Source organism: Dreissena polymorpha, chromosome 14, assembly GCF_020536995.1.
Source record: "Dreissena polymorpha isolate Duluth1 chromosome 14, UMN_Dpol_1.0, whole genome shotgun sequence".
NCBI classification, from domain to species: domain Eukaryota; kingdom Metazoa; phylum Mollusca; class Bivalvia; order Myida; family Dreissenidae; genus Dreissena; species Dreissena polymorpha.
In genome coordinates this window covers 16,858,565-16,885,124 of record NC_068368.1, presented here as the reverse complement: position 1 = coordinate 16,885,124, position 26,560 = coordinate 16,858,565, and the positions used below count along the sequence as shown (strand labels likewise).

Below are 26,560 nucleotides of genomic sequence, written 5' to 3'. Positions count from 1 at the left end.
CTCCTGCAATCAAAGACAACACTCTACCACTAGGCTTTTAGAAAGATTCTGAAATTTTTCGATCCCTCGAGAGAAACCAAACCAAACCAAAAATTAAGTCAACTATTGCCGACTCGGTATTATTGAGTCAGTTCATGAGAGATAATGGAAGATGCGACATCTCTCACGCCCTCTAGCATCGCCTTAAGCAGTATTCAATTCTCAACACTTAAGTGCTGGAGTCATTGATTCCGAGGGATCAGAAAAAAAACAACACTTGATTAATGTTCGAAATATAATAATTTGGTTAATGACAATACTATTATTCAAGCCAGGTCACATGAAAAGGGCAGTCTAACCAGTATCCAATTACTATTTTTTATTGTCAGAAAACCGCTTTTAAGCAAACAGCTTTCAAGCGACTGCAGGCTGATCTGGATCCAAACTGACCACAATCCCTTTATGTCTCTTTTACTGTGACACAGTTCATTTGACTTTAAAATGATATCAAATACTAAAATAGAAAGAAGAAAGAATACAAACCAGTAATTTGAGTAAAAACTTTGTAATCAATGTTTTCAGGACAGCTTGGTGATCTGCAAATCCCCTATATGTTGATACCGGGTATCATAGTCATTCAATAAGTCGCAAAATGCTCGAATACAATTTACAAAGCAAAATGTGACGTAAATTGATAACTAAAATTACCAGTACGGCAGTTTTGTCAAGCTGTCAAGATCCAGAAAGTCCTTCATTGACATCGAATATATCCTTCGATTTCAATCCATTGCTGACATTAGCGGAGATTTAGTTAATAAATAACTCATATATCCTAAATGACAGTTTCTTAATAGCCAAACAAGCCGCTGTATGCTGTAAGAAAGTTTTGACACGAGTGTGAACATTCTCTCATTTGCGCGGCCATTGTTGTATGTTGAGGCACGAACGACAACTCTGCTAGAGAATGTTATCAATGCTAATCAGTGAGGTATGCCGATTAGAACAAGAGGGCCAAGATGACCCTAGTTCGCTCACCTGAGAGGAGTCGGTTCTTTAATCTTAACCAAATGTCAAACTTGACCTAGATATTGTCCAGACAAACATCCTGGTCAAGTTTCATCAATATTTCATCTGCGAGTCATGATCAATGTACCTATGAAGTTTCATGATCCTTGGCGTAAGCATTCTTAAGTTATCTTTCGGAAACCATTTTTTCGAAGTTGAGTCACCGTGACCTTGACAGCCATTGTGTAAAAACGTTTTTTGGCACTGTGACCTTGACCTTTGACCTAGTGACCTGATAATCAATAGGGGTCATCTGCGAGTCGTGATCAATATACCTGTGAAATTTCATGAACCTAGGCATAAGCGTTCTTGAGTTATCATCCAGAAACCACTTTACTATTTCAGGTCACCGTGACCTTGACATTTGACCTTGTGACCTGAAGATCAATAGGGGTCATCTGCGAGTCATGATCATTGTACCTATGAAGTTTCATGATCCTAGGCATAAGCGTTCTTGAGTTATCATCCCGAAACCATTTTACTATTTCAGGTCACCGTGACCTTTGACCTAGCGGCCTGAAAATCAAAATGGGTCATCTGCCAATCATGATCATTGTACCTATGAAGTTTCATGATCCTAGGCATAAGCGTTCTTGAGTTATCATCCAGAAACCATTTTACTATTTCAGGTCACCGTGACCTTGACCTTTGACCTAGTGACCTGAAAATCAATAGGGGCCATCTTCGAGTCATGATCAATGTATCTATGAAGTTTCATGATCCTAGGCCTAAGCGTTCTTGAGTTATCATCCGGAAACCATTTTACTATTTCGGGTCATCGTGACCTTGACCTTTGACCTAGTGACCTGAAAATCAATAGGGATTATCTGCGAGTCATGATCAATGTATCTATGAAGTTTCATGATCCTAGGAATCAGCGTTCTTGAGTTATCATCAGGAAACCATTTTACTGCTTTGGGTCACTGTGACCTTTGACCTAGTGACCTAAAAATCAATAGGGGTCATCTACGAGTCATGATCAATGTATCTATGAAGTTTCATGATCCTAGGCATAAGCGTTCTTGAGTTATCATCCGGAAACCATTTTACTATATCGGGTCATCGTGACCTTGACCTTTGACCTAGTGACCTGAAAATCAATAGCGGTCATCTGCGAGTCATGATCAATGTACCTATGAAGTTTCATGATATAAGGCATAATCGCTCTTGAGTTATCATCCGGAAACCATCTGGTGGACGGTCGGACCGACATGAGCAGAACAATATACCCCCTCTTCTTCGAAAGGGGGGGGGCGGCATAATGAGAAAACTGCCCCCCTTCCAGCAGCCATGTTATTCAACTGACCGGAACCATTTATGAACTAAACTGTCGTATCAAGGAAACAAATATTCTGAGCAAATTTCATGAACATTGGGCCAAAAATGTGACTTCTACTGTGTTCACATGTTTTCACTATATACATATCGAGAAAAAAGCCCCGCCCACTGGCGGCCATGTTTTTTTTACCGATCCCGACCATTTTTAAACTCGTCCGAGATATCAATAAAACCAATGTTTTGACCAACTTTCATGATGATTGGGCAAAAATTGTGACTTGTAGAGTGTTGACAAGGTTTCTCTATAGTCAAAGAGGGAAAACTGCCACTATATACATATAGAGAAAAATGCCCCGTCCACTGGCGGCCATGTTTTTTCCACGATCTCGACCATTTTCGAATTCGTCCGAGACATCAATTGAACCAATGTTTTGATCAACTTTGTTATGATTGGGCAAAATTTGTGACTTCTAGAGTGTTTACAAGGTTTCTTCATAGCCAAATAAGGAAAACTGCCCCGCCCACTGGCGGCCATGTTTTTCAACGGATAGGAACCACTTTTGAACTCAACCAAGATATCATTAAGACAAACATTTTGACAAAGTAACACGAAGATTGGGTATGGAATGTGACTTCTACAGTTTTTACAAGGTTTTTCTATTTTTGACCTAGTGACCTAATTTTTGACCCGGCACAACCCAGTTTCGAACTTGTCCGAGATTTCATTGGGACAAAGCTTCTGACCAAGTTTCATAAAAATGGGACAAGAAATGTGGCCTCTAGAGTGTTTACGAGCAAATGTTTACGGACGGACGAACGGATGGACGGACATACGACGGACAAAGACCGGTCACAAAAGCTCACCTGAGCAATCAGGTGAGCTAAAAATCGAACTGTCTCAATCGGACTGGCTCGCTTTTACATAGCTCGCCATTGTGAAGAATTGTTTCATGGTGTGATAACTTAGACGAGCTGCTGAAGCAGCATCGTCAAAAAATGTAGTTACCATCCTGTGAATGGGGTTCGTATATTGTTACAATAATTTATCATACCACCACATTGATATCTGCTTGATACCCTGTTGCTTGATATCTTTTTTATATCACGGTCAACAGGAAGTTCATATATCAGTCATGTGTGGAGGCTATTAAGACTTAAGAACAATGTTTTGTTTTATTGTAAAACTGAATCAGATTTATCAAAACAAACAATTTGATATCAATATGTATTACATCTAATCCACAAACAACAACAAAAACAAGGTATTTTACAAATATTAAGAATGAATAAGTACATTCTGATGACGTCATGTAACAAACGGACTACTTTTTTGACACGCCTTCATATGCAAACATCAAAGGTCATAGGTTATGTGAAAAGTTCAGCACTTAATATAAACAGACCAAACAAAAAAAACAACAATAAAAAAGCAGTAAAAATAGTTAAAAAATAAAATAGTAACACACTTCACAATAAAACCCAATGTAATATGCATTAAATAATGAAAAAAATTTAAATCATAAATTATTATTAAGGTTACATTTCTCGTCTTCCACAGTTTGACAATTTTGCCACATGAATTGTGTTTGATAAGGCTCGTTAAAAGCATATTTCTTTTGAAAATAAGGACTTAAACATTAAAAACATATATAAATACAATAAATAAACATTACCATGTCAGAGTTTGTGGATGGAGGTAAGTTTGACATTGTTTGGGACGGTTTAATGGAGGAATTTGTTATGTCTGAGGAAGACTTTGCCAATCAGTTTGGAATAAATCCGAGTGTGTTTAATGAACTATTTCATGAAATCACGAATGCAAATGTCAATTTAAATAAAAGTTATTTAGAATCCCTTGCTGAAACAAAATCAAAAACTGAAAACAGTGAAAACATATCAGACGCCATAGAAATAACAACCGAAGATGTACAAAAAATAATTGAAGCCGAAGATAACAAAAACACTATCCGGCAGATGTCAGTCGATTTCAAAAATATCTTTCCAAGAAAGGCAAAACGAATGCAATCCACAATTTATCAGTCGACCATCTAGATGAATATCTTGCCACATATCTGCTCTCCATTCGCAAGAATGATGATGATGAATACGAGCCTGACACATTGCGTAGCATCGTGGGAAGAATTGACGGAAACTTCAAAGAGCAAAGTACCCATACATATCTTTCGGAGCAGTGGTCCAGATTTTCCCTTACACGTGACTGCCTGAAAGCAAAGCAAAAAAATCTTTAAAAAACACAAGGAAAATGTATTTTTAATCACTGTTTAATCACGGCAGAAACTTAGTGAAAAAAGTTGCCAAGATGTTGAAAACTATGGCAATCGAGGCCGGTTTTGAAAAAACAAAAAAACATAAGTAATCATTCTGCTAGATAGTCCATATAAACGGACTCCCAGAACCTTTGATAATTTTTGCGATGGCGGCTCTGGCAGTCCATATGCACCCCTTCATAAACATGGGTGCAGTTCAGCGCAGCGAATCCGTGCGCTTCACTAAAAGACGTCGTTCGAGACAAATTGAGTAAAATAATGAATAAAATTAATAAACATGTTAAAATTACCCGAATGGCAACCTACGTATTTTATCCTTTGCATGCATCCGATAAAAACACGACGATGTTTCAACGCATTTTTCTCGCTGACAATGTTATGTTTAAATTTGAAACAGTGTATTCTGTATCGAATACCACATCGTTATCGACTTTTTGGCTCCAACACATAACGCGACGTACACAATATTGGTGCAATGCGACCTGACCTATATTGGGTCAATTTTCCAATATGGCGTATACAGCGTACAAAACAAAACCTTTGTCAATACAAATCAATTATTTCTTGCTTTAATGGTACCATTTGGATGAGTTTGTGGTTTAGATAGGTAAATTTTAATAAGCTCTTGCAGTTTCAGTGTTCAATAACCTTTGAATTGTTGATAACATTTTGCACCCATGGACAAGAGAGAGCGCATTGCAACTCTCAGCCTAAGCTGAGAGTTGAATTATTGCAACTGTCTGCTAGAAAACACCTTGTTCCAAAACTAAGGGATTCCAATATCGCACCCACCTAAAAACCATGCAAATAACAGGACACAAAAACGTACAGTCAATAACCAATTACAGTGAAATTTCCGAACAAACACAAAAAAGATGTTCAAACCTTTTGGCAACATGTTCTACTGCAACTCCATCTGTTTCATGCACTTCTGTCAACACTTCCGAAATGAAAATTTCTCTCTCCACCCACCCGGCAGTTTCACAAGCACAGTTTCCTGGCCAAAATCCAATAAATGACATATTTTTTGGAGCTGTACTTAACGTGCAGAACCTCAATATCTACGAAAAACCACCACAGTAAACCAAACGCGCAGTATATATTCCAAAATCTAATAAAAACATCATTCAATTCTTTACACGTGTTGACACACTGCGAAGACGTGAGCGACTGCACTGGCCTTGACATGTTACAACGGTTATCAAGTTTTCCTTTAAAATGTATAATATATGCTTTCATTTTGTGTAATAAAGTATTGCTGCTTAAAGACTTAAAACTGACTGGGTGTTATATATATACAAGAACAATCAAACTTGCAATTCCAATTGGTATTATTTATCAAATTTAAAAATACAATATAACATACAATATCAGCGACAAAGCACAGATTATTTTCGGCAAAATGAGCTGATACAATTGTTGTGAAATATTAAAGCTTTTCCTGCACGGAATCTTACCATTTGGATTGGCTGAAGTGAGTGGTAATATGAGCTGCAACAGTTTCATTTGTTGTGCTGTACGAATATTGCAGTGGTTGATACACGAAATTCTCACCTAAGAGACCAGAGTGAACTTGGTTGGTGGACACATAACTAGACACGTGGAATTTTCTCCCGGTACTCTGGCTTCCTTCCACAACACAATACCACGCACATATTGACCATATTTCAGTAAGAACTAAAAAGCTTAATACTGCCGCTCGAGATAAATTCGTTTTAACTTAGGCAAGTCTAGTAAGTTAATTAATTAGGCACATTCGGTGTCCTCACATTATGCAACCGCAGGTGTCAAAGGAACTCATGCACTTTGAAATACACACATATTGTCATTTGAATTGTTCCTATATAAAAGTGGCAATATATTCTTTGTTTAGAAAAAAACTGACATAAAAAATATTTTCAGGAGTAATAACTCATAATCAAAATAAAGTTGTTGTAAATACTTAAAATAATAAATTTTTTATAGATACACTTTATTCTTATTAATAACTTTAACCTGTAATTCACATGTTTAATTGTTAATTATGGTATCAGAAAAAAGGCAAATATTGAATAAAGTCAAACCTTCAAATCACTAAGTATATAAAAAAACGGCATCGTAGTTTGCATATAATTTGTTTTATAATAAAGACTATTGGAATATAACAATTTCTTTTAAATGTGAATCTATCAATGAAATAATTGTAACAAAATCTGACTAAACACTGACTGATTCTGTAATACAAAAGAGAAGAAATACATACAATTTGTTTACTTGAACTTTTTACCATTTTTATAGTATTTCGGTCATAACTCTGCGTCAGTTAAATTGTTCACGCTCTTTCTGTGCTAGCTATTTAAAAAGTACTTTGTGCAAATACTTATGCCAATCACTGACATCTGCCCTGATTCAATCAGTGGTAGGGGAACATATATTCATAACACAAGCTATGTGGTCTGGCAAAGAGTAACACGCACACTACTCCAATTTGTAGTAAAGCACTTTAAAAACTTGGCTAGCTGGCTTGGAAGCACACTAAAGTAATTGTTCTCCGAGATTATTTTCATTATTGATCATCAATCAAGAAGCATAATATCAACATGGTTTTGACAAATGCATGGATTATATTGCACTAAATATTAACAAGATATGTGTTTGTCAGAAACACTATGTCCCCTTTTGCGCTGCTTTGAAGCTATATATTTGACCTTTGACCTTGAAGGATGACCTTGACCTTTCACCACTCAAAATGTGCAGCTCCATGAGATACACATGCATGCCAAATATCAAGTTGCTATCTTCAATATTGCAAAAGTTATTGTAAAATGTGTAAGTTTGACCAAACAAACCAACCAACCAACAAACCAACAGACATGGCAAAAACATATGTCCCCCACTATTGTGGTGGGGGACATAAAAACAGTTTTGACTAGATCTGGATCTATTCCCAATTTCAGTTTTTCCCCGCTAAGTTGTATTTTTTTTTAAATAATGATACATATAACTTTTGCTTTCAACAAACCTTCTGTGATCGTGGACTTTTAAATAGCAGAATTAAATTAGCATGATCCTTGCCTTTTGTAATGGTCAAGTTTTTTAATTACAGTGAGACTATGACTTGCCTAACCTCAGGCTGGGACAACACTTTAGTGATGCTGACTGCAACATCGAGGTAATTATGTGTTGCAAAGCAATAAAGTATAACCAGACTGTTATGTTATATATGTTATATTGTATGTACATGTGTGTGTATTTTTGTTAATTAATTTTTTTTTACATTTTTATAATTCAAATTAAATCTTAAGAAAATGTTTTTGCCCATGTACAAATGTACTGCAAAAGTGTAACAGCTTTATTTAGCAGTTATAAGCAATTTATTAACACCTGACCCCATAAGGTAAAACAATTCCTTAGCATCTGACCAAATTCATTTAACAATTTACTAGCAAGTGACCAAATGTAATCAACATCTTATTACCACCTGACCAAATTTATTAAACAATACACTAGAAACAATCTGGATAATGCTTCACAATTAAGTATTGGCCGACTCAATTCACTCAACAATTTACTAAGAACATACCCAATTAGGTTTAATAATGTACAAGCAACTTTCCTAAGTTTTTAACAGTTTACTAGTAACTGACTGAATTTATTAAACAAATCACTAGCAACTCACCGAATTTATTAATAATTAATAAGTATCCGACCACGTGCACATCACAATTTACTATCAACTGACCCAATTGATACAACAATTAAGAAACCGACTTCTCCAGCTGAACTCTCAACTCTTCCCTACACTGTTCCACAAACAACGTCACATCCTTGTATATCTTGTGTTCGGTGCCGTGGGTTACGGCCAAGATTTTCCGCGACATTTCCAGCGACTTCAAGGCCGTCGTCATGTCTTGGAGGTAGAGCTGTATCTTGCCTACCATGAACAGCTGCAGGGCAACGTTGGGGCTGTTGTCACCGTAGTAGAGTCTGAGACAATGGAAGAAGAACAAACAAGGGCTGTTTGTAAAACATGCATGCCCCCATATGGGCTGTCAGTTGTAGTGGCAGTCATTGTGTGAATATTTACTGTGACCTTGACCTTTGACCTAGTGACCTGATCAATAGGGGTCATCTGCGAGTCATGATCAATGTACCTATGAAGTTTCATGATCCTAGGCGTAAGCGTTCTTGAGTTATTATCTGGAAACCGTTTTACTATTTCGAGTCACTGTGACCTTGACCTTTGACCTAGTGACCTCAAAATCAATAGGGGTCATCTGCCAGTCATGAGCAATGTACCTATGAAGTTTCATGATCCTAGACCTAAGCGTTCTTGAGTTATCATCCGGAAACCATCTGGTGGACGGACGGACCGACCGACCTACCGACATGAGCAAAACAATATACCCCCTCTTCTTCGAAGGGGGGCATACATATAAGTATTGGACCGTTATCGCTCAAGTATGTGTTATAAATGGCATTAATGAACAATAATCAGGATCTAGAGAAAAGAATAGGCATAGCCAATTATTGCTGACCATTAAAAATTTACCCAATCATGCTGTTTTGAATTGGAAACTCGATCAACATGCCCAAGACTTTTTTCACTATGCCTTTTTCCCAAAATGATGTTGGAAGATTTTTAAATTCAAACTCCATTTTTTAAGCGGGCGTGTTTTGGTGACATAAGCATCAAAATCAATAATCAATAAAACAAACCACTTTTCATACCTGTACGGGTCCAGAGTTCGAGCTCCGTATTTCGCAGCAAGTTCAAACTTTTCAACCTCGATTGCAGCACAGAATGCTGCATCTAGGACCCTGACTAGATAGATGTTGTTGGCGTGCAGGATGCTGGCAGATTTTTGAAGCAGGTCCTTGCAACTGTCCAACACCGCTTTCCATTATGTAAAGATTATGTCAGAAATAGTTATATTGGGCATTAACCTTTTTAACAATTGACAATTATTTACGCTTTACATTCAAGGTTTATCAATAAAACCGTCATATCAGAATTTTTTGTTAATGGCTGTAAGGCCTTCAAGCATCTTTTTTTTAAACGTTTCATTTTTGTATTTGTATTCCAAAGTTTTCCTAAAACGGCCAATTGGAGGAGCGTTTTCATGATCTTCAATCAAGAGTGTCAAGAAAATAAGATTAAGTTATTGGGTGCAATTAAGCTAAAATTATGTTTTCATTTAACATATGTAATAAATTAACATTAACTTCAAATATTTTAATACTTCAGGCATTTTTGTACCAACCTTAGGAACAAATACATAAATGCTTGGGTGTTAAGTTTCCAAAACATGTTAATAAGGGAAAATAAGTCATGTACCATATATTATTGCACATGTGATATTAATTTGTGTTACAACAAATGTTATAATCAATCTCTCTCATGAATAAAAATTGTCAAAATGTAACCCTTATTCTTACAATGCCTTCATGTTATTTACGAAACAAATGTACATGAAAATATGTAAGTAAATTATTCATTTGTATATGCAAAAACCAACTTTAAATGTGATAGAAGAACTTTGAAACAATGCAACACACAATTTCTTTCTTGATAATTGCATTTTGTCGACTTTCCCGGCAGATTGTTGACAATTTCCAGAATGAGAAAACGGCTTGGAAAGGAAGCAATTTATTGATCTTCAAAAAGATTAAAACATATTTATTGATAGCATAATATGAATATTTAATTACATACACTGACAGCGTGAAAGCAAGAGCTTTTCGAAAATCGTTCTAATAGGTGGATATTTAACCTTCAGCAAAGAAGAAAATTATAAATATTCATGACCATATCGATCCGCAATTGGCACGCTATCCTCAAAATAAACTTCAAGTTGCCTGTTTATTATTAACCACAATTGTGTTCCACTGCATGAACTTTAATTTATTAAAAGATATGTAATCAAAATAACTGAATATAACATGACTTGATTGCTAATTACTAATATCGGGTGGCAAACAAATTATCATACGATAGGCATCGGGTCGTTTAGTAACCAATATTGGTATACTGACTGTGCTCTAGCAATTTTGATAACGATTTCATACAAGATTTGGCGAAATAAAAATTATATATTTTGCTTTAGGAAAGGTAAAGATTCTCTGACACGTGAAAACAGTAGACAAAGGCATGGATACCATTCCCACAACATACTTTTGTCTTTCTTTTTCTCCTCTATCTGACCCAATCTGGTTTAACACTCGTCTAGGACAGCCAAGGCTCTATCCCTCGGGCTGGCAGGAAAGTCTGACTTGCCACACAGCCGACAGCTCCCAAATACACGTTCTGCGATAGAAAAGGTAAATAGTATAAAGGGATTTTCAAGAATTGTATCTTCCTACATTTCGCCATCACATGGTGTCTTACCCACAAAATATCTTTTTAAAATTATGTATTTTGACCCTAATGGTAAAATACACGTCTTTGTTTAGCCTTCTCAATGTTCCAACGTCTACAGTTTATACACTCAAACAAGACAACAAGAGCCCTGGGATGCTCTCCCAGAAGCAAAGAAACTTAAACATGATAATGTGAAGAAATTTAAATTTAATTTAAAGTAATTATTACAATTACATATATGAGTTGTTGCTCGTATTTCTAACTTCATCATGAGTCCATCATCATCATCATCCTCATCATCATCATCCTCATCATATCCTCATCAAATGCAACAACTATCGTATTTTCTGGAATATAATGCGCAACTCTTTCCCGTAACGCGTAACGTGCATCTCGTATTCCCATTCTAATCAAACGTGGATCAACGCAAATTATTTAAAGTCAGAATAGCATAAATAATCGAGAGATAGTCATCATGGTTTTTGTTTTGCTATTTGTTATTGTAAACAAGTATAATTTAAACCCAAATGTGTAACATACAAGTATTGGAGTTATTGGTATACGTATAATTTACTATTACTTTTGAATGTAAAGATAATACAACATAAAACAACTCAAGATAAAAGTAGTAGTCCGATTAATTTATTTTACAATTTTATTTTACGATCCTCCCGGAACACGACAATTCATTACAAATTGTAACTAAATACAAAAAATATCAATCAGTTAAAATGCCTTAGTAAAGCATAAAACTCAACATATCAATCAGTAAAAATACTGGTAGTAAGGCATAAAACTCAACAAACACAATTAATAAAAATAATGTTTATTTACACAACGCTTATTATCATGACATCACAAACTACTAGTTATCACTTTAATAGTGGAATTCACAAAGAAGCATAATGAAAGGAGCTATATTGCAAATGGCGAAGGAACAAGCTCATAATAAAACGGTGCTGCATCAAATACAAAATGATATATCCAATGTATTAACGGCATTCAGAGTCTTTAACGGGACTTTAAACTCCATACTAGCAAGATGTCTTCGTCAACAACTGAAGCTCAATGCAAAAAAGTTAACGAGGAAATGGCCAAAATGGGATTTTCGGACTCTAATCAAAACGCAACAAATAGCAATGTGTCGAGAACATTAGAAGAAACCACAGAATCAAAGCCCAATATACGAGTTAACAGCGGCGATAACTTCATTGCTGCAAGGAAACGTCGCAACATTTCGTACTATATAGCCAACATCGACACGCACGTTACGGACAACGATATATACGATTATTTGACCAACGCCAACGTCAAAGCAACCCAAATCTTAATGTACCATGGACAAAATGGCTCCTCTGCTAAAGTTAATATAAGTGAGGAATGTTAAACCATAGTTGAAAAACGACGACATTTTGCCCGTAAAGGTCACTTGGCGCCTCTGGGTCAACAGAAAAGTATGGGAACAAGAGAAAGAAATTAGTAGACGTCGTTACAAAAATAAACGACCATACCGACATAGTCGGGTACGCGGCGATCATGACTACGACGATGCTACAGACGACATTTACGGCGATCATCATAACGGAAAGAGCGCATGACCCTCACGTATGACATGGAACTCTGAATCAAGCGACACTTGGTACGACTATCGTCATCCAGAATATTAAAAATGTGTTTAAGTGTTATTCACAACATCTTCACTTTTAATACTTGCAGTGTCTCTCATCTTACTTAATTGGAATGCACGAGGCGTTACGAGTTCAGCATTCTCGCTGTCTAACCTGTTGGACACTCATAATGTAGATATGGCTCTCATTACTGAACATAAATTATTACCGCGTTCAGCTCAGTTTCTCCGTCCAATTCACCATAGTTATCGCGCTATATACACTGTCGATGATACGATTGACCAGTATACCGGTATGCAGTTTTTTACGCACCATTGTGGCAAAGGTGGTACTGCAATATTGTACAAAGATAGCATCGCTAGTGCAGTATGTAAAATAAAAACCATCGAGAACAACAGAATAACAGGTATAGAACTAAGAACACATGGCGCCTCTACTTATGTATTTTGTGTATACATGCCAGCTTGTCCTGACATAAGCTTATTTAAAGACACACTACGTGACGTCCAGGCCCTGCTCTCAGTTTACTCAAGGAAGGGAACCGTGATTCTCGCAGGGGATTTCAATAGTACAATTCTTAACCCAAAGCCTGCATTAGAGGTTCAAAGTAAGCCATCAATATTTACCTCATTCCTTCTACAAAGTAACCTAGTTTCTGTACATCACTGTCTGCAAAATAATGTTCCTTATATCTTTATTCTAAATAGGTCATCGATAGACCACTTCCTCATAGAAAATACCAGCTATAGCTTAGCTACAGCATTCACTTCCGTCTCGGAAGCCGATGTCATAACTTCCGACCACATACAAACAATGTTGCATACAAATATAAAGATCAGAACACAATCGTGCGTCACAATTTGTAAAAAGGGTATTGCATGGAACAAATGCAACAATATCAACTATACTACATACGAAACGTTGGTTGCCAATAAAATATTGCAAAATAACGACACGTTTTTCGAGAACAACACAGGTTATCTATACGATCCCGATACTATTAACGACCTTCTTACCAAAGTGCTACATTCTTCAGCCTCTGTTCTCCCACAAAGTAAATTTAATAAGAGCGCTAAGCCTTATTGGTCAAAGGAGGTCAAGGAAGCCCATTCTCTAGCGCGCAAATACAGACGCGAGTGGTTCAGCGCCGGTCGACCGCGAGGGCGAGAAAACGCTACCTTTAACAATTACAAAATAGCGAAATTAACTTTCAGGCGAATACAAAGAAAACACCAACAGGAATTTGATCATTCGATTCACGACGAATTAAACAAAGCAGCGGAAATAGACTACAAGCTATTTTGGAAGCTATTGCGCTCGAAAGACAGAACGGACACTTATATATGTTGTTCGATCAACGTCAATAGCGTTGTTTGTAACGATGACAATGTAGCGGAAGGGTTTCGGACACATTTTAGCAACATATTCAGTGACGTTCATTCTAACGAAAATTCTTTCGATCTGGTCAACGAGGCTTTTTATAACGAGTCCAACGCACGCCTTGTGCATCCATTTTCATTCGAAGAGGTTTCAAACGCAAAACGGTGCCTCGCAAAACGCCAAAGTCCGGGACACGACAATATTCTGAAAGAACACATAATACACGCCGGTCCGGTTTGTACGAGCGCGCTAGTTACACTGTTCAACTCGGTGCTTCACTACGAAAAGGTCCCTACAAACTGGCAAACTAGCATTTTGATACCTCTATACAAAGGAAAGGGAAAGCCAAAAGACAACCCCAGCAGTTACAGACCCGTTTCCCTAATACCATGTTTCGCTAAGCTATTCAAAAAACTCGTCTTAGCTCGACTCCAAGAGCACATAGTCAATAACAGCATCGAATTTCCTTGTCCACAACAACAAGGCTTTCAGAAACAATTAAGCTGCATAACTACGGCATTTAACCTTCAGGAATCAATTTACTACCATGTCGAGCGACATAACGATGTCTTTGTTTCTAGCCTGGATCAAAAGGGTGCCTTCGATAGTGTCTTTCACAGTGCATTGTTTTTAAAACTTGGTCAAATGGGTTTCACTGGTAAACTACTCCGAACCGTGAAAGCGTCATACGATAACATACAGTGCAAAATACGCGTGCGTGACTCCACATCGGAACCTATTAAGGTAGTACGCAGTGTGAGGCAAGGAGGGGTACTGTCGTCATTTTTCTACCTATCATATATAGTTGAGCTATTACGAGAACTACAAGCAAGTGCTTGTGGGGCAACGGTACTAGGCATAGATGCGGGTAATCCGGCGTTTGCCGATGATGTCACACTGGTCGCGCTTAACCCTCTTCTACTCCATAACAAAAATGGAGAATTTATATGAACGTCAAAAAATCAAATGTTTTAGTTTTTTCGCAACGTCGTCATAGCCCGCAAACAGGTATCCTATACGGGGGTGAGTATATAGAACAAACCAGGTCTGTCTCGCACTTAGGCATATTACAAGATTCTGATCTAAAGCTTCATAACCGCATCGAAGATAGACTACAGAAAGCTAAAAAAGTATTTTTTTGCTATGGCAAGTCAGGGTCTCCATCCAAGGGGTGTCAATCCCCTAGTTTCAGTAGAACTATACAAAAAAAATATTATACCAACCGCTTAATATGGCGCCGAATTATGGAATGACATGACACAAAACGACATACTTAGTATAAATCGCTTCCAGCATTTCATCGCCAAGCAGATTCAAGGACTACCCATAAGAACACGCTCAGATATGGCCGAATCAATAATTGGTCTCCACATTATCAGCAGCTATTGAAATAAAGAAGTAAATGTTCCTACATCAGATATTGTCACTACCCGATGACACAATCACCCATAAACTCTTTATAAACAAATTCATAGTGTACAAGTCTGATAATAAATTGGTGCAAATGGGTTTTATTCCAGATATTTGTAGTCTTTTAAGAAAGCACAATCTCTATTTTATTGTTAATGAATGTAAAGAACATGGATTGACTGCCCCTAAAATTAATTTGGAAACGCGTTCTGAAGCACTCTGTTCTAAGGCTTGAAAACAATTGTTTAGAGCAACGACTCTCCAGCGACAATGAATTTCTTTTTTTATCGTGTTGTGCACCCATTATTTAAACCGGTCGTCTTATATTCTGTTTCAAAGACATGTAGCTTTAGAGATACGGTACTAACTATAGCAAAACTGTGGTGTAGGCCCTTTCAATTGGCCATGAACACATGTGATCTATGCGAACACATATATTACAACCATCTGGCACATGTTTTGTGTGAATGTGAAGTGTCGTCCTCGTTGAGACACAGTTACTTCGACCAGATAGACACTGCACTCGGAAATGACGTTAAACAGCTACTCGAATCTATGGACAGTATAGACATGAGCTTGAGAATGCTCGGGGCTCCAATAGAACCCATACTCGGAGTAAGAGAACATTGTTTTTCTGAAACTGTTATACATTTTTATTGTAAAACGTATAAGATATTGCTTGTAAATTATGTCTATGTTAAATATCCTGTAACAAGTACTTAATTTTGTAAATAGTATTCATGGACTTGAAAAAAAAAACACTGTGTGTCTATCATACATTTCAATTGTATCACATGCAGAGGTATATTTATTATGCACTTATATCAGAATTTGTAGATAACTGTTATTATAACATGTTCAAAATCCCCATTCTGGGGTAAATAAAGAATTTGATTGATTGATTGAAGCGGAGTGAAAATGTTCAACTTCAGCAAACATTGAAAGCTAAACTGCAAAATCCCATGGCAGCCATATTCTTAAACAGACAGTTTTAACTGATCTAAGATAACATAAAAACAATTATTCTAAACAAGACAACAAATGTATATAGTATTAACAAGGTTCACTGTAGACATATCCCGCCCATGTTGTTTAAAAGGATAAATACCGATCTTAACACAATCCATCAAGTTCAGCACTGGTATATTATAGACTGGGCTTGTTCACATTACATTATTTATTTTCTGTAGGAGGAGTAGAAACATTTTGTAGGTATAAAAAATCCAAATTAGTAAAAACAGCGCCTGGTTTCAGAATTGAAACTATTCTCAACTCTTCCCTACACCGTTCCTCAGTCAACGCCCCCCTCTTGTAAATCTTGTGTTCTGTGGCGTGGGTAACGGCCAAGATTTTACGCGACATTTTCAGCAACTTCAAGGCCTTCGTCCTGTCCTTGAGTTGCAGCTGCATCCTTCCGACCGTGAACAGATGCAAGGCAACGTTCCAGCTGTTGTCACCGTAGTAGAGTCTGGGACAAAGGAATGAGAGAAAACGATTATTCAACCAGTATTGCTCCCATACTTAGTGTTCGTGGCGTTCCTGAAAAAGAGCCAAGAAATGGAGCAAGATAATAGACAATCAACGCTGACCACAGATTCCGTGATTTTTTCTTTAATTATCAGGGCATTGATAAGAAGCAGCCCCTTCTAATCTTCTGCCAAATCATGCAGTTTTCCCTTAAAATTCATTTTGCCCCAGTTTGTTTCAGTATGCCTTTTTTCGAAAAATGATGTTAACGTATTGTGAAATGAATTTCATCCCACTTATTGCTCCCTAATGGGCCCCACAGAGAGGCGCAACCATCACCAGCCAGTGCGATCATAGCGAGATCACGCCAGCTAGTGTACGGATGTAAAAACTAGACGTTAAAACATAGATCTATATTAACAGTGTCCTGTTCACTACAGTGTTTGGAATACGTTAAGGATAAAAATACATTATTAAGGTATGTGGGAAGAATATTTAATGCAATATAAAATTGTCATGTCATATTAAAATTAGAATAAAAAGAGTAATCAACGTACGTGTCTGATAGTGGTAATATCATTATATACTAGCTCCAAAATAAAACTTAGTACGTTTGCGGTATACGATACAATTATTGCACGCAGTCTAAAAGGCAAATGCGGCAGCAATATACTAAGCGATATGCAATAAAACATTGCACGCAGCCTAAATGGCAAAACGACCTTAAAGGTCAATATGTTATTCGCAACTAAATGTGCCTAAAAGGCTAAAACGCATGTCGACTGATATGAGCGCTTTATATGTCTAAATGACACCCAGATGAAGGAGAATATCCATTGAACTAATTAATAAGCTTTTCTAATAGGCAGCACTTTAACGTCAAAATCGCTTCATTTTCCTCAATCATGTATGATAATAAATTATGGCTAAAAGTCTCCAAATATAAATAAAATACATGTTTTGTAGGGCAAATGGCAGATGGGCTGTCATCTGCCATTCAGCCAAGCGTGGAGCGGTCACGCTCCAATATTTTTGATATACTCCAGCCAGCCCCTGATCAGACCGAGATGCAGATATTGTGAAACTCTCTGCAGGGATTGGTTGAATCTGTATCGGAGCTACAACATAACATTAGGACCTTGAAACGCCCAGCTACAAATGGGAAAGATAATGCAGCCTCGGTTGCCATGGGCGTGACACATTCAGCTGCGGACGAAACAAATATGGCTCAGCACCTCTGAGTCTGACGAGGAAAGCGTGTCGCATTTCATGACACCAGATGAAGAGGCTCCAGACGGGGATGATGATGTTTTTCAGCTGGGTGATTTTTGTACCAGCGAAAAATTACCAGGCCCGCCAATTAAATAGCAATTGGCAACACTGTGCAATGCAGCATTGCGGGGAAAGCCAAAGGAAGAAAAGGCAAATGACCTGCTTAATAAGTATAGCAGGCCCGAGAACGTTGTTAACCTGCAAGTCCCGAAGGTAAATGACACCATGTGGCGACAACTCTCACACCAATCAAGGGCCATGGACTTTACGCTTCAAAAAGCGCAACAAAACTATTGCGCCGCGTAAGTGCCAACACTACAATCCATGGAGCTTATTCGGAAAGGAAACGACCCCAAGCTTAAGGAATTCGTTGGTGACATTTTTAAAATCCTTAGCAACGCAGTGACAGCTACCTCATCTCTGCGTCAAGAGAAAATTAAGAAGGAGCTGCATTCTATGTATCACGCGGTTTGCAAAAACGTCCCCTCCGCTAAACAGCTGTTCGGAGACACATCTTTGAAACAAACGACGCAGCCAATAACCAAGCAGCGTTTTTTAGCCAAGCGGCCGGGATTTCCGGCCCGAACACCAGCAGCAAGGACGCCATACATGTCAGCGAACAACAAAGGCAAGCAACAAGAGGCCCATGAGGGCCTGAATCGCTCTACTGCTATAAACAGAGTCACTGTGACCTTGACCTTTGACCTAGAGACCTGAAAATCAATAGGATTCGAGTCCTTATTAATATAAAGACACTGAACAAGTTTGAAAAGAATCGGATGAAAACTGTGGACTTTATCGGATAAACAAGAAAAAGTAACCATTTTACTATTTCGAGTCACTGTGACCTTGACCTTTGACCTAGTGACCTGAAAATCAATAAGGATCATCAGCCAGTCATGATCAATGTACCTATCAAGTTTCATGATCCTAGGCCTAAGCATTCTTGAGTTAACATCTGGAAACCATTTTACTATTTCGAGTCACTGTGACCTTGACCTTTGACCCAGTGACCTGAAAATCAATAGGGTTCGAGTCATCATTAATATAAAGACACTGAACAAGTTTGAAAAGAATCAGATGAAAACTGTGGACTTTATCGGATAAACAAGAAAAAGTAACCATTTTACTATTTCGAGTCACTGTGACCTTGACCTTTGACCGAGTGACCTGAAAATCAATAGGGGTCATCAGCCAGTCATGATCAATATACCTATGAAGTTACATGATCCTAGGCCTAAGCATTTTTGAGTTAACATCTTGAAACCATTTTACTATTTCGAGTCACTGTGACCTTGACCTTTGACCCAGTGACCTGAAAATCAATAGGGTTCGAGTCCTCATTGATATGAAGACACTGAACAAGTTTGAAAAGAATCAGATGAAAACTGTGGACTTTATCGGATAAACAAGAAAAAGTAACCATTTTACTATTTCGAGTCACTGTGACCTTGACCTTTGACCTAGTGACATGAAAATGAAAAGGGGTCATCAGCCAGTCATGATCAATGTACCTATGAAGTTTCATGATCCTAGGCCTAAGCATTCTTGAGTTATCATCCGGAAACCATTTTAATATTTCGAGTCACTGTGACCTTGACCTTTGACCCAGTGACCCGAAAATCAATAGGGTTCGAGTCCTCATTAACATAAAGACACTGAACAAGTTTGAAAAGAATCAGATGAAAACTGTGGACTTTATCGGATAAACAAGAAAAGTCTAACGCACACACAGACAGACAGACAGACAGACGGAAACCATGCCATCCCATAAGCTCTTCTGCCTTTGGCAGTAGAGCTAAAAACGGGGACGTTCACATTTCCGCGCACAGAACAGGAACCACAACAACAGATATGTGCACAAACCGGAAAACAGGAATCCATAAGAACACCTGTAAGTCATGCCATACGCCTTAATTACCATTCATTAACCAACACAGTGGAAAATTTTAAAGCGGGAAAGACTGCAAATGCTTTAAGAGAATGGAACAGAATAACCACAGATAGGTGGATTCTAGACACAATTTGCGGTTACAGAGTACAATTATCTACTATTCCGTCTCAATACAATCCACCTTCACCTTACAATTTCAATGCGGAACAAATTCAAACAAGGGACAAAATTGTCACAAAACCAGGTTTTCATTGTGAAAAAAAAATCTGATAAAGGGAGAAAACTCAAACTGAACTTTTGAAATTAACAAACAAAATTAACCCCCTTTGTAAGTTTGTTTTTAAAAAAATCTATTTTTAGTCGTGGCGACCTTGACATTGGAGATATTGACGTGATTCTTTCGTGCGACACACCGTCCCATGATGGTGAACAAATGTGCCAAATGATTTTAAAATCTCACAATGAATGACATAGTTATGGCCAGGACAAGCTCATTTATGGCCATTTTTGACCTTTGAACTCAAAGTGTGACCTTGACCTTGGAGATATCGACGTAATTATTTCGCGCGACACACCGTCCAATGATGGTGAACAAATGTGCCAAATGATTTTAAAATCTGACAATGAACGACATAGTTATGGCCCGGACAAGCTTGTTCCGCCCGCCCGCCAGCCCGCCCGCATTCGCCAATCCTTCGGAAAACCTGGTTAAAAATTCTTCCGGAAATCAAACGATTTTTGGACCAAAATATTAAAGAACTAGCAACTGATAATGACCCGGGACAATACATTTCAAATATTTTTTCAAGACCAAAAGCAGACGGGCGTGTGAGAATAATTTTAAGTTTAAAATCGTTCAATGAACAATATGTTTACAAAGTTCATTTTAAAATGGAAACGTTACAGTCCGTGATAACTGCAATGCGACCGAATTGTTATTTTGGATCTGTTGACATCGCGGATGCTTTTTATACAATCCCCATTCACAGCGAGGACAGGAAATTTTTTCAGGTTTTATTTTTACAACGTTAAGTATCAATCCACGGCACTAGTGATGGGTTATGCAAAAAGTTCGTTAGTGTTCACAAAGCTCCTCAAGCCCGTGTTTGCTACATTCAGAGCGAAAAATCACATTAGCTCTATATACATTGATGACACATGTCGCCAAGGCGATTCCACCCAGTCTTGTCAAGAAAACATTACGGAAACAGTCAACTTACTAGACGCCTTAGGATTCACTATCTCTATAAAAAAATCCGTTCTAGTACCGACACAGCAAATAGTATTTTTAGGCTTCCTCCTCTGTTCTAAATCAATTACAGTTAGATTAACAGGAAACAAGTGCGATGACATATTGCACCTGTGTAAGACGATTATTAACTGCCGGAGAATAACCATACTCCAATTATCTCAAATTATCGGGAAACTCGTGGCCCCACAGCCAGCGATAACGCACGCGCCTCTGTACATTAGGCCTCTTGAGAAGATAAAAGACACCGCTCTTCAGACCCATAAAGGAAACTTTAATAGTTTCATTACGGTCAATAAACCACTCGTCGACAGTCTTAATTGGTGGTTAGAACACGTTCACCTATGTGTAAAGAGCATTCTGATACCCGAACCAGATGCCGTTTTGTACACCGACTCTTATAGTTATATGTGGGGGGCTTTCGACAAAACAAATAATAATAAAACAAACGGTTATTGGTCAGCGGATGAACAAAAGGCACATATCAAAGTCCTTGAACTTAAAGCATGCCAATTAGGATTAATGTCGCTATTCAAACACAAAGAAAATGTTCACATACAGGTCTATATGGACAATACGACTAGTGTATCGTACATCAATAAATACGGTGGTAAGATCGCGTCGCTAAATTCCATAGCAAGGGACATTTGGTTTTGGTGCATTCAAACGGGCATTTCATTATCTGCTCACCATGTGTGTGGTACGTTAAACAGTACGGCAGACAAATTAAGCAGAACGGGAAATTAAGATATAGAATGGACTATATCGGACGAAACATTTTCGGCTATACAACAGTCTTTCCCATCACTTACAATCGATTTATTCGCATCTAGAATAAATGCAAAATTAAATACATATGTGTCAAGGTCGCCTGATCCACAGGCGTATTGTACTGATGCTTTCTAATTTTCTTGGATCGATGAACAGTATTACACATTTCCACCTTTCAGCCTGATCGCAAGGGTGCTGCAAAAAGTGGAAAAAGACAAAACCAACATCATGTGCCTAATCGCGCCATTGTGGCCAGGACAGACATGGTGGCCGATCTTTATACGGCTAATCGTTGCACCATGTCTCCTGTTACCATGCCCACAAAAAAAACCTTCAACTCAGACATCGAACGGGAGCCACTCATCCGTTAAAGAAGATGAGGGTGGCGCTTTTTCCTATATCAGGAAAACCCTGGAAAGTAAAGGAATTCCGAAACTAACTGCAACAATCATCGTCGAATCCTGACGGCAAACTACACAAAAACAATATGACAGTTATATTACAAAATGGTTTCATTTTTGCCATGGGAAGGATGATCCCCTTTAACCAAATATAAGAACGGTGTTAAAATTTTATAACGGAAATGTTTACTAGGGGCGTAGGATAAAGTGCGATAGGAACAGCGCGATCAGCAATCAGTTCCTTTGTTAAAATCATGTCCGGTTACGATATTAGTCAAAACGTTCTTGTAAGTAAGTTTATGAAAGGCGTTTTTAACTCGAGGCCCGCATTACCTAAATACAACACAATATGGGATGTTCGGAAAGTACTGAACTTCCTTACACAACTGAACACACCTACGTTGTTTGTATTGTCTGGTAAATTAAGTATGCTATTTCTTTTACTTACTGCACAACGATGTCAAACTCTTCACTCCATTTACATTGAAGACATCATATTACATGACAATATGGTGATAATAAATACACCACATATATTAAAACATTCCAGACCAGGACATAATCAATCACCGTTTATATTGAAAAGATACACCCCTGACATTCGGTTATGCATCGTTACCACAATTAGAGAATACATAGAAAGAACTAAAGGTATGCGAACATCAAACAAACTTCTAATTTCTACAATAAAACCGCACGGAGCATCCTCCAAGCAAACCATCAGCCGCTGGATACGAAATATCTGCTAAAAGCAGGCATATCTAATCAGTTTAAGCCACACAGTACACGTGCGGCGGCCTAGTCGATGGCTAAGGCATGCGGGATACCGATAGACACAATAGTTAACTCAGCGGGGTGGAGCAATGCTCGAACGTTCGCTAAATATTATGATAAAAGTGTAGACACTGATGAGAATACGAGTAGCTCGTTGCAGACAATATTAAGTGTCACTCATACTTAATACTTATAGCGAACATTTAAATTGATTATTTTCCTTCAAAATTGTATAGATTGAAACCATAATGAACACTTATATTACATGTCCGGTTTGTTGGTTTATATGTCTGTATTTATATTTTAATTTATATATCATACTACTTTATCTCTACATATAAGGATACGACGTAGACAATATAGCTGTGTAAATAAATACACATTTAAAGACAACTGTTTTCTTCGCTTTAATGAGGATTGATAGGCCACCTAGGGCTATACATATACCATAGCATACATTTATTCAAACGAAGAAAACTAATATTTTCTAAAATTCACTCTAAAGTCTCTGTGGAGCCCATTCGGGAGCAATAAGTGGGATGAAATTGAATGATTAAGCGAAACTTACCTGTAAGTTGAAGGTTGATCACAATTTCATACCACTCAAGCTCCTTAAGGGCTCACACACCCACCCACTTCCTCCCAACGTAATAAACCGAATTTTGAAAACATTGTTTTCTACCACTTTTGCAACACTCTAAATTATGATCGCACTGGCTGCATTCAATTAAACAATCAAACTCAATATTTTAGCTTAGCGTTTTTGTGTTAACTAAGTCACCAAAATCAGCAATAAAACAAAACAGTATTCAAACCAGTTGTCATACCTGTACGGGTCCAGTGTTCGAGCTCCGTATTTCGCAGCGAGTTCATACTCTTTAACATAGATTGCAGCACAGAATGCTCCATCTAGGACCCCGACCAGATAGATGTTGTTGGCGTGCAGGATGCCGGCAGATTTTCGCAGAAGGTCCTCGCAACCGTCCAACATCTCTTTCCATTCTGTAAAGATAATTACAGAAATTGTTACAATGGTGACGTAAGCTTTCCGCTGCCATCGAAGCAAAAGAAAGCCATCCACAGCCATTGAAGCAAAATTAAGCTATCCACTGCCTTTGAAGCAAAAGTAAGCTATCCAATGCCATTGAAGCAAAAGTAAGCTATCCACAGCCATTAAAGCAAAAGAAAGCTATCAACTACCAAAGCTTAATTGTTTATGCTTTGACAATGCACATATGTCACGAAAAAGACATTTAAAATATTCACTTTAGTAATATAAACAAAACCGTCAAAATGGATATAACAGCTCACAAACGTTTTGTTTTTTGCATTTGTAGGCCAAGTTTTCACAAAACAGCTCTTAGGAGAAGCATTCTCATGATCTTCAATCAAGAGTGTCCAGAGAATAAGATAAGTGATTGGGTGCAATTAAGCTAAATTTAGATATTAAATTAACTTATCTAATCAACAACAATTAACTTCAAATATTTTAATACACCCGGCAATTTGTTTACCTATCTGGAAACAAATACATAAATGCTTGGGAATAAACTTTCCAACACGTGTCATTTTGGGCAAATAAGTCTCGTACCATATACTTTTGCACATTTGATATTAATGTTCGTTACAAGACATATTTAAACAAGAACAGTGCCAAGCAATATATGTCCCCCTACCGGCTCCACCATTGTCAGATTTTTTTTTTATTTGTTGCCATAGCAACCATAATTTTTGACGTCAGAAGAAAATGAAATGACGTGCATATTGTCCATATTGCCATCTATCCATGTTTCAAGTTTCATGAAAAAATATGAAGAACTTTTAAAGTTATCGCAAGATCCAGAAAAGTGTGCAGGATCCACCATTTTCAGCAGTATTTCTAGTCTATTTGTTGCCATAGCAACCCGAACTCTTGACGTAGGAACAAAATGAAAAGACGTGCATAATCTCCATATTTCCATCTGTCATTGTTTCAAGTTTCATGAAAAAATATAAAGAACTTTTAAAGTTATCGCAGGATCCAGAAAAGCGTGACAGACTGACTGACAGACGGACACACAGAGCGCAAACCATAAGTCCCCTCCGGTGAACCATGTAGGGGACAATTAATATCTCTCGTGAATGAAATTATCAAAATGTCACCATTTTTCTTACAATGCCTTCTATTTGCCAAAAAAAAAAATACATACAATTAATTTAAACCTGTTTATTTTAGCTCTATTGCTTTGGAAGCATCAGGCTTTAAGAAACGCTGTAAAGTCCGTTTCCTGGGCCTACAACCAGAACTTGGTGTCTATGGGAAAGATCAAGAGAACGCTCCCCGAGTGGGGATCGAACCCGTGACCTCCGGGTCGCTAGGCGGACACCATATCCATAATGCCATGGCAAACGAAACAATGCAACACACAATTTCTTTCTTCATAATCGCCTTTTGTCGACTTTCCCGCCAGATGGTTGACAATTTCTTGAAAAAATAGCTTTCAAAGGAAACAATTTATTGACCTCAACGAAAAATGGTTGTTACATATTTATTGATGGCAAAATATGCAATTATGCAAAACCAATTACATAAACTGACAGCGTGAAAGCAAGAGAGTTTTGAAAATCGTCCCAAGAGCTTTATCTTTAACATATGGACCCGCAATTGGCACGCTATCCGAGTAATCTCCAAGTTGTATGTTTATTACTTACCACAATTTATGAACATTAATTTATTAAAGATATTCAATCAAGATAACATGACTTGCTAGTTACTTACATCAGGTGTCAAATGGATTTACACATTTACCAATATTGGTATATTGGAGGTGTTCTAGCAATTTTTATTAGGATTAAATATAAGTTTGCGAAACAAAAATAATATTTTGCTTTGGGAAAGGTTCAGATTCTCGGATACGTGAAAACAGTAGACAAAGGCCTGGAAACCATTTCCGCAACATACTATTGTCTTTCCTTTCCTCCTCTATCTGCCCCAATCTGGTTTTACACGCGTCTAGGACAGCTAAGGCTCTATCCCTCAGGTTGGCAGGAAAGTCTGACTTACCACACAGCCGACAGCTCCCAAATACACGATCTGCGATAGAGAAGGTGAATAGAATAAAGGAATTTTCAAGAATTGTCTTCCAATATATCGCCATCACACGATGTCATACCCACAACAACTATTGTATTTGCCGGAATATAATGCACACTTTCCCAGACAACAGTTATGTGCATTTCAAATTAAAAATCGTATCAAATATGGATCGTATGAAAATGTTTAAAATCATAAATGCATAAATGAGCCGTAGATAGCCGTTATGTGTTCTTGCTGTTTTGATTAAACAATTTATTTTACACCAAAATTTGTCACATACAACTAGTA

At 37.6% G+C, this 26,560-nt stretch overlaps 1 protein-coding gene across 5 annotated transcripts in view; it reads right to left on the bottom strand.

The window, feature by feature from the left end:
* Positions 1-8,261: 8,261 nt before the first annotated feature.
* The window catches only part of LOC127858630 (histone-lysine N-methyltransferase SMYD3-like), an 82,728-nt gene continuing 64,429 nt past the window's right edge, over positions 8,262-26,560 (bottom strand). For 3 of the 5 annotated variants that reach the window (XR_008038994.1, XR_008038991.1, XR_008038992.1), the window contains 4 exons: positions 26,138-26,269; positions 24,024-24,198; positions 15,232-16,836; positions 10,765-10,896 (listed from right to left, as the gene is read on the bottom strand). Coding sequence is in view for 1 of the 5 variants with exons in the window: in XM_052395844.1 (XP_052251804.1) it covers positions 8,348-8,576; positions 24,024-24,198; positions 26,138-26,269 (536 nt within the window). In the remaining 4 variants the exon portion in view is untranslated. Of the gene's footprint in view, positions 8,577-9,320; positions 9,496-10,764; positions 10,897-15,231; positions 16,837-24,023; positions 24,199-26,137; positions 26,270-26,560 lie in introns of those variants that run through there. The other 2 variants (XR_008038993.1, XM_052395844.1) reach the window with 2 other exon arrangements.